The 15,029-nt window shown below is 42.3% G+C and overlaps 1 protein-coding gene and 1 non-coding gene across 2 annotated transcripts in view; one reads left to right on the top strand and one right to left on the bottom strand.

The window, feature by feature from the left end:
* Positions 1 to 15,029, top strand: part of SWAP70 (switching B cell complex subunit SWAP70) — a 101,684-nt gene that overhangs the window by 19,050 nt on the left and 67,605 nt on the right. The window contains exon 2 of the mRNA XM_002708808.5: positions 9,239 to 9,379. Within this exon, the coding sequence (XP_002708854.2) occupies positions 9,239 to 9,379 (141 nt within the window). The remainder of the gene's footprint in view (positions 1 to 9,238; positions 9,380 to 15,029) is intronic.
* LOC127485161 (small nucleolar RNA SNORD48) lies at positions 3,124 to 3,186 on the bottom strand. Its single transcript, XR_007912330.1, has one exon. It is a non-coding gene; the product is annotated as a small nucleolar RNA SNORD48 (small nucleolar RNA).

Here is a 15,029-nt window from a genome sequence, read left to right as displayed (position 1 = left end):
GGGTCACTGTTCTAATTCATGGGTGCTCTGCCATTTAATAAATTACTTCCTACATGCCCTACCACTTAATAATTTCAATGTATGAATTTTGGAGGACACATTCAGACCACAGCAAACCTGAGCCTATTTAAGTTTTGATTTCCTATAAATATAAAAGCTTTAGGTTTTCTGAATATAAAGATAATACATAGAATATTCAAATAATATATTAAGGTATAAAGGCAAAGGTAAAATACCCACAATTCCATCACCAAAGACAGATACAATTAACTTTTCAGTAAATATTTTTCTCCTCTTTCTCCCTTTCCGACATGCATGTACATGCATAGGCGCACATGCAAAAATGCACATGCACACATGCAAAAACACATACACATATATCTTTTTATATAAACAGAATCTTGTTTCAAATGTTTTTTTCTTTTTACTTATTAGGCAGGCAGAGTTAGACAGCGAGAGAGAGAGAGAGAGAGAGACAGAGAGAAAGGTCTTCCTTCTGTTGTTTCACCCCCCAAATAGCTGCTATGGCCGGCGCACTGCGCCAATCCGAAGCCAGGAGCCAGGTGCTTCTTCCTGGTCTCCCACGTGGGTGCAGGGCCCAAGCACTTGGGACGTCCTCCACTGCCCTCCCGGGCCACAGCAGAGAGCTGGACTGGAAGAGGAGCAACCGGGACTAAAACCCGGCACCCATATGGGATGTGCCGCAGGCAGTAGATTAATCAAGTGAGCTATGGCACCAGCCTCATATGTTTTCTTTCTTTTTTTTTGACAGGCAGAGTGGACTCTCACTGTCCACTGTTGGTTCACCCCCCAGTGGCCACTGCAGCCGGCGCGCTGTGGCCGGCGCACCACGCTGATCTGAAGGCAGGAGCCAGGTGCTTATCCTGGTCTCCCATGGGGTGCAGGACCCAAGCACTTGGGCCATCCTCCACTGCACTCCCGGGCCACAGCAGAGAGCTGGACTGGAAGAGGGGCAACCGGGACAGAATCCGGCACCCCGACTGGGACTAGAACCCGGTGTGCCAGCGCCGCAGGCGGAGGATTAGCTGCTGAAATACCAGGAATGGCTGTCCAAGCAAAAAACTAATAGTTCTTTTAATTTTCATTTTTTGATTGCTAATAAGGTTAAACATCTTTATTATTCATTAGTTTATTTTGTGAATTTTTTGTATTTTTCTTATTAATTTACTTCTTGTTTAGTTAAAAGAGTGATTTGAATACTGGCACTGTTAGCCTTTGTGTGTGTTTATAATTTTCTTTGCTTTTTCAAAGCTTGCTCTCTCGCTCTCTCTCTCTCTCTCTCTCTCTCACACACACACAGACACATTTATTTATTTATATGGGGTACAGTAAGTAAGCTTTTTTTGGGCTGGATTTGTATTGATGGACCAGAGGGTAGGGTAAAGTAAGGTTAGAAAGGTAAAGTGGGCTGGCTTTTGGAGTGACCTAAATATGGAGCTGAGGTACTTCTTTGGCTTTTATTTCTGTAGGCTTATGATGATGATAAGCAGCACTTGGTAAACGTATCTAAGATGGTAATTGATTGGTCTCAAGGATTGAGAGAGGGAGATGTCAAGTAAGATTTTTTGAGGCTGAATAGAATAAAGACAATTTAAAAGGATGCAAGCAAGATGTAAGCAGTGACAAGCTGGACTGAAGGATGTTGGCAGGAAGGGAAAATGACTCCATGTGTTAAGGGGCAGGACTTTTGTAGACAATGCTTTTAAGGCAGGGCATAGCAGTGGTAGGAAATGGGTCATTCTGGCTCATTGTTAGAAAGAATTTTTCTGGTAAATTGCCATTAGCTTGAAATTTTATAAATCAGATAGGAGTTTTCATGCTTTAAAAAAAGATTGCCCATTATGAAATAAAATTCTGTGATTGTGCTGGTTCAGATAAGTCTGTCAAAAAAGAGTCCCCCTACACTTTTCAGTGTGGAGTCATGCCCATTACGCACATCCTGTAAAGGGAAACTGTGTGCGACTAAGGCCATGATTCAAAGAACCTCTTCAAATCTCTGCATGTTTCAGAGGGAGGAGATGAACATTACGCACTCATGTGTGTTAAAACACTGCTTAGTTGTTCACCTTCTTGATTTCATTTTTGTGATGGCTGGATCAAAATGCTTAAAAAAGGTAAATGTCAAACCACCGAACAGGAATAGACCACAGGAGCAGGGCTTGTGCAGTTAGTCATCTCTTGTCAGCAGAGGCCCTGTAGGGGCAATACCAGACAAACACATGGAGAGATGAGTTTCTGCCAGGAGCATGAATCTTTTATTGTAGTAACAATAGTTTATTCTTCAAATCAGAGGAATGAGAGCAAAGTTGCTTAGCAATCATGTGGGTGCTAAAAGAATGGCCTTTGGAGGAGCAGGCATTTGAAGTGGGATAAATTCAGCTTTTTCTGGAAACTTGAAAACACCCTGATTAGAGTGATTCAGAGGCAGTCCTCTTACAAATCAGGAACTTGTAGTCCTCTTTCTTTCTGATTGCCTTTGTTTCGATCTGCTTTTCATCTTGAGCTTCCTCATGTGGGGGGAGGAGGGAGCTATGTCTCAGAAAAATTTCCCCCAAAGGGAAGTGCTGAGGGATGAGGGCTCCAGGGAGAGACTGGTCCCAGATATCTAGGTAGTTCTTTGCTGCCAGTTATTTTGCTGAATGCCAGGCATCTTGTTAGGTCCTGGGGAACTGGTTGCATGCATGTCCAGAGTCATCTTTGCATAGGCAGGGCTGTCTGTTCTTCCGGAAAGAGAGGGAGCGGGGAGCAGTGTGGCGATGACACACAGTGAAAGGCTTGAGTTCTACACATAAAACTGTGATTTGGGGGCATATATCCTGTTCCCTAGTTTAACCTCTTCATCTGTAAAATGCCAATAATGCCTACTCTCCCAGTAGAGAGATCCAAACAGATTAATGGATGGTATGGATGCACTGTACAAAGCATAAGTTTTAGAAATATTTTGAAAATTGTTACTCTGTTTGTTGTTATTTTATGACAAAGCCGAACTTCTGATCTAAATTACTGTTCTTTTTGCTGAATTCATGAAATGTGTTTGGGTTGACAGTTAATGGGCAGGCTCCTTGTCTCCCAATTTTTATTTTTATTATTATTATTTTTTATGGTCAGCATGCTGCAGTGATGGTGTCAGTGAGACACTCAGAGCCACCTAAAGTTATCTTCACCCTGTCCCCAAATTTTAGAGACAAGTGTGGCTCCTCATTTTATAGTAAGGATTCTGAGACCAGAACTAGAGCTCAAGGGCATTGTTGCTATAATGTGCTGCATTGCTTCCGTAACAATTCGCTTGACTAAGTAAAAATGGTTAAGAAAATTATCACTGAATTCAGCTATCTCTTTGTTTAAGAAGAATGCTGTTTAATTATCCAAGGCTGAAGTCTAGAGTTCAACTCTAAATCTTCTTCAGCAGAATCACACTAAGCAGTTACACCAAAGAGCATTGTTGTTGACTTCAGAGAACTGAAAACTCAGTGTTCCCTATTACTAGAGAGTGTTGGACCAGGAATTACAAAACCTGAGTCCTGCTCTCGGTTCTGCTTAGTAACCTTAGTTAAAAAAAAATGATCTCTTTAAGCTAGTAGTTGCCTTTCTTTTCTTTTCTCTTTCCTTTTCTTTCTTTTCTCTTTCCTTTTCTTTCTTTTCCCTTTCCTTTCCTTTCCTTTCCTTTCCTTTCCTTTCCTTTCCTTTCCTTTCCTTTCCTTTCCTTTCCTTTCCTTTCCTTTCCTTTCCTTTCCTCCTTCCTTCCTTTCCTTCCTTTCCTTCCTTTCCTTCCTTTCCTTCCTTTCCTTCCTTTCCTTCCTTTCCTTCCTTTCCTTCCTTTCCTTCCTTTCCTTCCTTTCCTTCCTTTTCTTCTCCCCTCCCCTCCCCTCCCCTCCCCTCTCCTCCCCTTCCCTCCCCTCCTCTCTTTGCATGCAAATGGGAACAGGCTTTATTTAACAGTGAGGGAATAAACACACATACATGCATGAGTGAGGGCTGCCCCCACACAGAGAAATAACCATCATGAGTGGGCCACAGAGTTGCTGCTGCATGAGAGAGAAAGAAAAATTGAAAAGGGTTCCTGTAAGCCTGAGTGGGACAAGCCTGCCCTAGACTGGTCTATGCAGAGAGTACATGCCATTTTTAAGATGGGAAGAATGACAATATAGCATCCAAACCCCTGCCAGGACTTTACTTGGATGATCTTTGAAACCCAAAGGCAGAGAACAGAGTGGGCATAAGGGAGATGGGTGTTTTCTTTTGGTTCCCTGAGGACTCTGCATTAATCAACTACCGTTCTCATGTTACCACATCTTGCAAGTCTTCCAAGTTGCCTCTATGCCTATCTGAAAGCTGTCCTTTAAGCCTTAGCTTAGATTGCACTTCCTCCATGAAACCACCATAGCACACACTATTTTTCCTTTGCTGAACTCATTTGTGGGCCTTTCATCTCACTCATCTGTTAATCTTGATATGTTGCTGTGGAATATGTCTTCCTTTTACACCTCATCTCTAGGGAGTAGGTTAATGTAAACAAAAGTACAGACCATGAAGATAAGTAGATTAAGCTATGTGATCTTAGGCTGGCCCTTTAAAGATATATGTTACAAGTACTTACTTTTTAAGGATAATACATTTTTGAATAGGTAGATTTTTCCTTCCAAAACTTAATAGGAAAAAGAGGTACAGTGTGGTCTTTTTTCCCTTGGTTTTGCATCAAACCTGTCTCCCTCTCAGTTACTAGTTTCTTGTATATCTCTCCAGATTTTATTTTTTCCTCTTTTTTTCTTTAGCACAAAGATAGCATACTAAACATAGTATTAGATACTTTTTTTTTGTTTACTTAATTTGTCTTGGAGATCTTTTCATATCAGTATTGCTTCCTCATGATTTTCAATATTCTGTGAAGGTACCATAATTTAACCAGTGGTTGGGAATTTTTGCTTGGGTAAAGTCCCAAAATTCTGAGTGACCTTTGAGCCTGATTGGAGAAATATGTTCTTAATTTCTATACAACATGTGTTTTCGTAGTATTTTACAATTTTAAAGCACTTCATATTTTTGAAATTGTTTTTAAAAAGCCTTTTTGATTACTGTATTGATTTTACTTATTAAATAGAGAATAGAGATACCTATTTAGAATTTTGCTGACTGTAGTGTAAGATTCTTAAAATTCGCACCGTGCTTTTTTTCATGTGCGCTACTGGCAAATACAGGATTTGCTTGAGAAACACAGCCTGCTTTGTAGGGGTTGATAAAAGTCTTCATTACTGCATTTATAGCCATTTGTGAATTTACTTCCTTTACTTTACTTCCTTAAAACCAGTAGAGCATGTAGAAAAGGATCTCCACATAAATGAAGCTTTGAGAAACAAAACACATTTAGAAAAAGATATGTAAATGTTCTTTTTATAAACATTTTTAATCTTAAAAAAATCCTAACTGAAATATGTGTGTACAGAAAAAGTGAATTTTTAGTGGAATTGAAAGTGCTTTTTGAGATGAATGAGGCTCCTTAAGTAGTTAACTATTTAGAGTTGAGAAAACTAGGGATTTTTTTTTTCAGGAATTGTGTGATCTTTACTCCATGACAATCTCCAGCTTAACACAGATGTATCTTTACATAGGATGGTAAACTGTACAAAGGACTGTTTCTGGTAAAATCTGATCAAAACACTGATTTTCCCCCATCCCATCCCCTAGCCCCATCCAGGGTAGGAGACAGAATGGAAGTGTAAGGGCATGGCAGAGTAGAAAAGCCCTGGGCTGCTCTGGCCTGTACCCTCTCTGGTCTCCCACGTGGGTCTTGTTTAGGACCCACAGCCTGCTGTTGTGTTGAGGCCTGAGGTTGGCATCTCCCACTGCCTGTGCACAGGAGGCTGCCAACAAAAGTAGGGAATATTTTAACTGGGGTTCAACTAGGAAGATTAAGAATCTCTGTTAAAGAAAGTATAGCTGTAGCTATGGAATTTGACCTGTTCAGAATGCATAGACGAAATGAGAGGGACTTGAGTTTTAGGCTTTAATTTTAATTTAATGTACAACAAGATTAGTACTGAGAAATAGCTCAAACTGGTAATACAACTATCTGGGTGTTGAATAATAACTCCGGTTATTGTTAGAGCAGTGGCCCTTTACAAGGGCTCTTCAAAAGTTTTGTGAAAGATGTGTTATGAAAAACTATGCCTAGACCTTTCTCTGAAGGGAAGAGAGAACTTCCACTTTCATTATGGCCTTGTCTAAATAAGGTCGGAGTTTGTGAACTCAAGAGGCTTCCATAGCCTTGGCAGCTCATGACAAGAGCCTCAGATGATTATTGACGTCATAAGAGTGTCAATTGTTAAATCAACAACAGGAGTCACTGTGCACTTACTCCTCATGTAGGATCTCTGTCCTTAATGTGTTATACTATGCGAATTAATGGTAAAACTAGTCTTCAAACAGTACTTTGTGTGTCTGTGTGGATGCAAACTGTTGAAATCTTTTTTTTTTTTTGACAGGCAGAGTGGACAGTGAGAGAGAGAGACAGAGAAAAAGGTCTTCCTTTTGCCGTTGGTTCACCCTCCAATGGCTGCCACGGCTGGCGCGCTGCGGCCGGCGCACTGTGCTGATCCGAAGGCAGGAGCCAGGTACTTATCCTGGTCTCCCATGGGGTGCAGGGCCCAAACACTTGGGCCATCCTCCACTGCACTCCCTGGCCACAGCAGAGAGCTGGCCTGGAAGAGGGGCAACCGGGACAGAATCCGGTGCCCCGACCGGTACTAGAACCTGGTGTGCTGGCGCCGCAAGGCAGAGGATTAGCCTAGTGAGCCGCGGCGCCGGCCGTTGAAATCTTTACTTAGTATATACTAAGTTGATCTTCTGTATATAAAGATAATTAAAAATGAATATTAATGAAGAATGGGATGAGAGAGGGAGCAGGAGATGGGATGGTTTGCAAGTAGGAGGATGGTTATGAGGGGAAAACAGCTATAATTCACAAGTTGTACTTTCAAAATTTATATTTATTAAATAAAAGTTTTCTTAAAAAAAAAGAAAAACTATGCCTGGATTTCAGGTTATTTGGGCATCAAAATAAACATCTGTTAATTCCATTTTCCATGAGCTTTTTGAAGCCTCTGGCCCACTCCATGTGTGTGTTTATGTGTGTGTGTGTGTGTGTGTTTATGCTGTGAAATGCAAGCTTTCTACAAAGATTTTTTGGCCATTGTTGTGACTCCTAAGGTGGTTTTGTTGTTTATTTTTCTCTTATTTATAATCCAGGTTCTTTTAAAAAAATATTTGCTTAAGAGAGACTGAGAGGGAAAGAGACACAGAGTCCCACATCCCATCGTTCACCCCCAAAATGCCCTCAGTGGCCATGGAGCCCAAAGCTGGGAGAAGGGAACTCAATCTAGGTTTCCCATGTGGTGGTAGGAACTCAAATGACCTGGGTGGTCTCCACTGCTTCCCAGGATCTAAATTAGCAGGAAGCTGGAATCAGGAGCTGGAGCTAAGGATTTAACACAAGCTTTCTGATGTGGGATGGAAGTATCCTAACTGGTTATCTCTTTTTTTTTTTTTTCTCTCAAGATTTATTATTTTAGGGCAAGAGCTGTGGCAGAGCAGGTAAAGCCTCTGCTTGCAGTGCCGACATCCTATATAGGTGCCATTTTTAAAAAAGATTTATTTATTTATTTGAGAGTTACACAGAGAGAAGAGGCAGAGAGAAAGAGAGAGAGATCTTCCATCCGCTGGTTCACTCTCCAACTGGCCACAATGGCCAGAGCTGTGCTGATCGAAAGCCAGGGGCCAGGAGATTTTTCCGGGTCTCCCACACAGTTGCTGGGTCCCAAGGACTTGGGCCATTTTGTACTGCTTTCTCAGGTCATAGCAGAGAGCTGGATGGGAAGCGGAGCAGCCAGGACTTGAACTGGTGCCCATATGGGATGCGGGCACTGCAGGCAGTGGCTTTACCCAATACACCACAGTGGCAGCCCCAGTTTGAGTCCTGACTGCTCCATTTCTGATCCAGCTCCCTGCTAATGTTCCTGGGAAAGCAGAGGAAGATGGTCTAAGTACTTGGACCCCTGCTCCCACGTGGGAGACCTGGATGAAGCTACTGGCTCCTGGCTTCGACCTTGTCCAGCACTGGCCGTTGCAGCCATTTGGAGAGTGAACAAGTGGATGGAAGATCTCTGCCTCTCCCTGTCTGTAATTTTGCCTTTCAAATAAATGGATAAATCTTTAAAAATATATATTATTTTACTTATTTGAAAGGCATAGTGACACAGAGGGAGAGAGATATAGATCAATCTTCCATCTGCTAGTTAACTCCTCAAGTGGCCACAACAGCCAGGGCTGAGCCAGAATGAAACCAGGAGCCCAGAACTCTATCCAGTTTCCCTCATGGGTGGCAGGGGCCCAAGTATTTGGGCCATCTTCTGCTTTTCTAGGTACATTAACAGGGAGCTGGATTGGATGCAGAGCAGCTAGGACTCAAACTGGGAACGTTCCAATACAGGATGCTGGCATCACAGGTGATGGATTTACCTGCTATGCCGCAATGCTGGCCCCTTAATTGGTGTTTTAACCAGTAGGCTAAGTGCCTGACCCCTAAATTAGGCTCTCGATTTTTTTCCCTTTTTATATTTATGTTCTTTTATCCTTATATTGAAATAGCCTAGAGTAATAGAATTTTAGAGCTTTTTGGACACTGGAGAGATTACTAGTTAATATTTGGTATATTTATATATCAGTTTGGTCCTTTCTACTGAAGAAACAAGGAAACTGAAACCCAGAGAAGTTGTGACTTCTCCAGGTCAGCATCTTGTCCAGAACCCTTTACTGCAACTGCCTCACACCAGGTTCTTTCTCTAAAGAGCTCCAGTTGGCTGACCTTGCTCTACTTGGAGAAGAGTTTAATTTTGAACACACTCTCTTGCTCCCCCCTGCCCTTCTTTTGTTCATGTGGACCAGATGATAAAAAAGCTAAAAGGAATATTCTTTTCTTCCATGAGCATGGCTCATAGTAGGTCTATAGTAGAATTGTGTGAAGTGAACCAGAACTGCAGAGGGCAAGAATGAGAATCATGGGTAACAAAGGGGGGGCTGGCTGGCATTACTCACTCTTTATTAGCTAGTTTATTGTCCAGCTTTCTCTGCCCAGGGCTAGAAACAGTGTGAATTGTTCAGATGGTGAAGGGGTCATGTGCTGTTTAGTGGGTGCCTTTAAACTAATCTCCTTTTCCCCCCTTAGGTCCTTTCCCATAACCTGTGCACGGTGCTGAAGGTTCCACATGACCCTGTTGCACTTGAAGAGCACTTCAGGGATGATGATGAGGGACCCGTTTCAAACCAAGGCTACATGCCATATTTAAACAGGTTCATTTTGGAAAAGGTATGATTCTAAACTTTCGTTATTTACAGATTCATTTGATTTGCATGTTTCAAGTTGGTCCCAGAGACTCTTGTTGAGTTCACTAAGGAACTGAAGTGGGGGGCATCAAAAGATGGATGAGAAAAAAAAAAAAAAAAAAAAGAATGACCAATGATGTTTCTTGTTTCTCCATCTCCTTACTCTCTTCTAAAAGTTGGCCTGAAATCTTCAAGCTAGGTTTGATATTTTAAATTGAGAACTGTGTGTTAATATATATGTATCCTCTCTGAAAGTGTTCTGTTTGTTTTTTTTTGGAAAATGTGGTTCCACATATATTGGCAGTTTTTGCAAAAGTGTGGATATATGGAGTTAGATGTAAACACTAGAGGTGATGGTAATTGCCTTTTCTCTATATATATTTTGCAGCAAACTTTTTGTCCTACACATTTCCTTAGGGGTACATTCTGAGTAAGGAGTTTGTGAAAGCTGTCCTGTGTTATATCCTGTGACAGGTATAACCCATGGGTATTTACTTTTCCCCCTGGGTTGGCTAAATAAAATTGATGCACCAAAGTGTTGAATTTAATGCATGGAAAAAGGAAAAGAATCTAAACTGATTGTACATTTAAGAAATTTTAAAAATTGGTGGTTAAAAAGTTACAAAAGATAGTCCATGTTTGTTACTAAATAGTCAGTGAATACGGTGAATACATTAAATGAAATGTGAATGTTCTTTTAATCTTTCTGATTCTCTAATAGGTGAATAACTTTGTAGACTTTCTTTTTTTTTAAAGATTTATTTATTTGAAAGGCAGAGCTAGAGACAGAGGAGAGACAGATCTTCCACCTGCTGGTTCACTCCCCAAATGTCTACAACGACTAGGGATAGGCCAGGCCAAAGCCAGGAGCCAGGAGCCCCTTCTGGGTTTCCTACGTGGACTTAGGCCATCCTCCATTGCATTCCTAGCAGAGAGCTGGATTGGAATGAAGCACTTGGGATTCAAATCACTGCCCACATGGGATGCTGGTGCTGCAGGCTGTGGCCTTAACCTGCTATGCTACAGCACCAGCCCCTTTGTAGACCTTTTTTAAAAAAAACATGCAAATAACACACACACATACACACTATATATATATATATATATATATATACACACACACACACACATATATATGTATGTATGTATATATATATAAATTTACATAGTATTTTGTTTCTATATAAATAGGATCATATTATACATGCAGTTTGGCAACTTAGCTTTTTTTTTTTTTTTTTTTTTTTTTTTTTTTAAGATTTATTTTAGGGGCTGGCATTGTGTCATAGTGGGTAGAGCCTCTGCCTGTGATGCCGGCATCCCATATGGGTGCTGATTTGAAACCTGGCTGGTCCACTTCCAATCCAGCTCCCTGATAATGTGCCTGGGAAAGTAGTGAAGATGGATCAAGTGGTTGTGCCATGCACCCATATGGGAGACTTGGAAGAAGCTCCTGACTCTTGGCTTGGACCTGGCCCAGCCCTGGCCATTGCGGCCCTTTTGGGGGGTGAACCAGTGGATGGAAGATCTCTCTCTGTCTCTTCCTCTCTATGTGTAATACCTCTTTAAAATTAGAAAGGTTTATTTTATTTATTTAGAAAGCAGAGTTACAGAGAGAGAGAGAGAGAAGGAGAGACACAGAGAGAAATCTCATATCTGCTGGTTTAGTCCCCAAATGGCTGCAATGGCTGGGGCTGGGCCAGGCCAAAACCAGGAGCGAGGGATTTCACCTGGGTCTCCTATGTGGGTGCAGAGTCCCAAGCACTTGGGCTGTCTGCTGCTGCTTTTCCCAGGCACATTATCAGGGAGCTGGATTGGAAGTGGAGCAGTCTAGACTTGAACCAGTGCCCATATGGGATGTTGGCATTTCAGGTGGCAGCTTAACCCATTATGCCATAACACCAGTCCCTGCAACTTAGCTTTTTCCTGAACAATGTATTGGTATCATCTCTTTATATCATATATTTAGTTTAGATGTGAAAGTAATGTTATTCATAGCAAAAGTTTGGGCATTTCTGCTTGAATTTTTTTGGTGTATTTCCAAAATTCTTCTCAAAAATGACAGTGGGAGCTGGCATTGTGGTGCAGCAGGTTAAGCTGCTTCTTGTAATTCTAGCATCACATATATGCCACTTGGAGCCCTGGCTGATCTGCTTGCTATTCAGCTTCCTGCTAATGTACCTGGGAAGAATGGAAGATGGTCCAAGTACTAGGGTTCTTGCTACCCATGTAGGAGACCAGTTTCGATTTTTGGCTTCTGGATTCAGCCTGGCCAGAATTGGCTCTTACAGCCACTTAGGAAGTGAACTAGCAGATGGAAGATCAGTCTCTCTGTCTGCCCACTCCCTGTCACTCTGCCTTTCAAATAAATTTTTAAAAAGTGACAATGATAATATTATTTAAAGTAAGCCTATCTTTTATGTTTGTTTATTTGAAAGGTATAGCGAGAGAAAGAGCCAGAGAGCTTCAGTTTGCTGCATCACTCCTCAAATGCCTACAACAGTCATACTCAGCTGGGTTTCCCCATTGGTTGCAAGGATTGAAGTAGTTGAGCTATTACCTGCTGCCTTTGGGGTGTGCTTTAGCAAGAAGCTAGAATTAGAAACATAGCTGGGATGTGGGCATCCCAAACAATATCTTTTTTTTTTAAATTTTTTAAAAAAGATTTTGACAGGCGGAGTTAGACAGAGAGACAGAGAGAGACAGAGAGAAAGGTCTTCCTTTGCCATTGGTTCACCAACCAATGGCCACCAAGGCCAACGCGCTGCAACTGGGGCACCGTGATGATCTGAAGCCAGGAGCCAGGTGCTTCTCCTGGTCTCCCATAGGGTGCAGGGCCCAAGCACTTGGGCCATTCTCCACTGCACTCCCGCGCCACAGAAGAGAGCTGGAATGGAAGAGGGGCAACCGGGACAGAATCCGGCGCCCCGACCGGGACTAGAACCCGGTGTGCCAGTGCCGCAAGGCAGAGGATTAGCCTAGTGAGCTGCGGCGCCGGCCCCAAACAGTATCTTAACCATGGTGCCAAATACTCGCTTCTGATAATACTTTTAAATTAATAATAAAAAATGAAATACATTTAAAAGGCAGGAATTTAGCCTAGCCATCAAGATATCTATGTCTTATATCAGAATACCTGGGTTTGATTCCTGGCTCCGGCTCCTAGCTCTAGCTTCCTGCCAATGCAGACCCTGAGGGACAGTGGTGATGTCTCAAGTAAGTGGGTTTCTGTCACTTGTGGGAGATCTGGGTTGTGTTCCTGCCTCCTGGCCTGGGCTTAGGCCTGGTGCTGGCTGTTTGGGGCATTTGGGAAGTGAACCAGTGGAGAGGAACTCTCTCCCTCTAAATCTCTCTCTGCCTCTCAAAAAAAAAAAAAAAGGGGGTGGTGTGCAGTGTTGTGGCCTAACAGGTTAAGCCGCCGCCTGTGATGCTGGCATCCCATATGGGTGCTGGTTGCTTCACTTCCAATCCAATCAGCACCATGCTAATCCGATGGCAGGAGCCAGGTACTTATCCTGGTCTCCCATGGGGTGCAGGGCCCAAGTACTTGGGCCATCCTCCACTGCACTCCCGGGCCTCAGCAGAGAGCTGGAATGGAAGAGGGGCAACCGGGACAGAATCCGGCGCCCCGACCGGGACTAGAACCTGGTGTGCCGGCGCCGCTAGGCGGAGGATTAGCCTAGTGAGCCGTGGCGCCAGCTTTGGAGCTTTTTTTTGGGCTGCAGTTTGTTTATTGACCTGGTAGCTCATTTGTGTTCTATACTTTTATTGTAAGTATGTATGTTTTCTATTAAGCAAATATTTTATAACTTGCTGTGTTCATGTGTTCAATCTTAAAAATTATTCACAGTAAACAGAATTATATCTATTATTTAAATATTGTAGGACATATTGGGGGAATTCTTAGAAAGCTGGTAATTGCTTTGTTTTCAGTGCCGGCATTGTGCTGACTAGGTCAGCGGATGGACAAAGTATCTACTGGTTTCATTATCTTGAAGTGCTGTCCCCTTGTTCTCTTGGTGTAGCATTTTAAAAAATCTCTTGAATGTTAACTTTTTTTTTTTTTTTTTTTTTTTAAAAAAGGAAAGATTTTCTTTACAGAAATCAAGTAGTAAACAAAGAATTAGAAAAATCCACCACTCTGAAGTCTTACAAATAACTGATTCAAGCAAGGATCTCAGGAGACATCAAAAACTTTGAAAGATATTGAGAAACAGTTTAGGGGCCGGCGCCGTGGCTCACTTGGTTAATCCTCCGCCTTGCGGCACCGGCATCCCATATGGGCGCCAGGTTCTAGTCCCGGTTGCTCCTCCTCCAGTCCAGCTCTCCACCGCGGCCCGGGAAGGCAGCGGAGGATGTCCCAAGTGCCTGGGCCCTGCACCCGCATGAGAGACCAGGAGGAGGCACCTGGCTCCTGACTTCAGATCGGCGCAGCTCCAGCCGTAGCGGCCATCTGGGGGTGAACCAATGGAAGGAAGACCTTTCTCTCTCTCTCTCTCTCTGTCCAACTCCCTTTGTAGTGACACCTTCCTGCTGCTTGCCTTGGTAATTCCATTCCTTGTGGCTTCTCACCATCTTGTGCATGCTTTACAAAACAGTTCTTTGATGACACTATCCTCAAATTACTTAATTTGAGTTTGGTGTTTTCTTCTAGAATCCTGGCCGATTCAACAACATATGAAAGAGTTTTCTTGGCCTTGGTTAAACTGCTCAGCCTGAAAAACCTCGTGCAGAACCAGATCTTTCCGTGTTTCCATTCCGCCCCGCCCCTCCCTAGCTTGAATGTTAACTTTTAAAATGTTATTTGTTTTAGTGTTTAGGTATTTTAAAGTTCTGTAACTGGAGGAGAGAATATAGCAGTATTTAAAAAGTCCAGAATGAACCGTTAAATTTGCAGAAAAACTTAATCACGGAGTGAGTGAGGATGCGAGGAAACAGTGAGCCCTTGTTTATTATTGCTTAGCCACCTGGAGTGGAATTTTGCCAGCTCTGCAATCCAAATAACGCAGCCAAGGTTTCCATGGTGTGAGTTTAAATTGAGTAAAGATTTTAGGGCCTTGTTTTGAAAGTTGGTGGGAAAAAAATGCCGTTACTGACAGAAAGTGTTAACATAAAGCTTTGAGAATGCTGTTAGTTCTGAAATAATGGTGAATCATTTGTAAGGTGTACTTTGATACATGTATACTGCCTTATTTGATCCTCATGTTAATCCTGTGAGGCACACCTGGAATTATCTCTGTGTAACTCAGGAGGACACAGGGCCTAAGGTTGCTCAATTAATAGGGGGAGGTAGATTTTGAACCTAAGCCATTTAACTTCTCCATTGTGTACCTTTAATTGCATTATGGAGAGATTAATTACTCTTTTTCAGAGTTACTGTGTTTTTGTAGTTGTTTGCATACATAAAGGAAATACTGGTTTAAGAGAGGAGTTGAACTGCTTAAAAGCCTTTTGATGATCTCAAACTATCTCAGCTTCTGTCCATCCAGTTCTCTTAGATTCTTTCTCAAGTGTTATAACATGTTTCTATCTCTTAATTAGTGTTTGTGTTCCTTACTGTATGAATTTTTCCCCAAGTTTTAAGGATTTTCTGCCTTTGCCTTGGAACATTATACTGAAAGAAAGGGGTTTGG

Source organism: Oryctolagus cuniculus, chromosome 1 (assembly GCF_964237555.1).
Source record: "Oryctolagus cuniculus chromosome 1, mOryCun1.1, whole genome shotgun sequence".
NCBI classification, from domain to species: domain Eukaryota; kingdom Metazoa; phylum Chordata; class Mammalia; order Lagomorpha; family Leporidae; genus Oryctolagus; species Oryctolagus cuniculus.
This window is presented reverse-complemented; position numbering and strand designations above follow the sequence as displayed.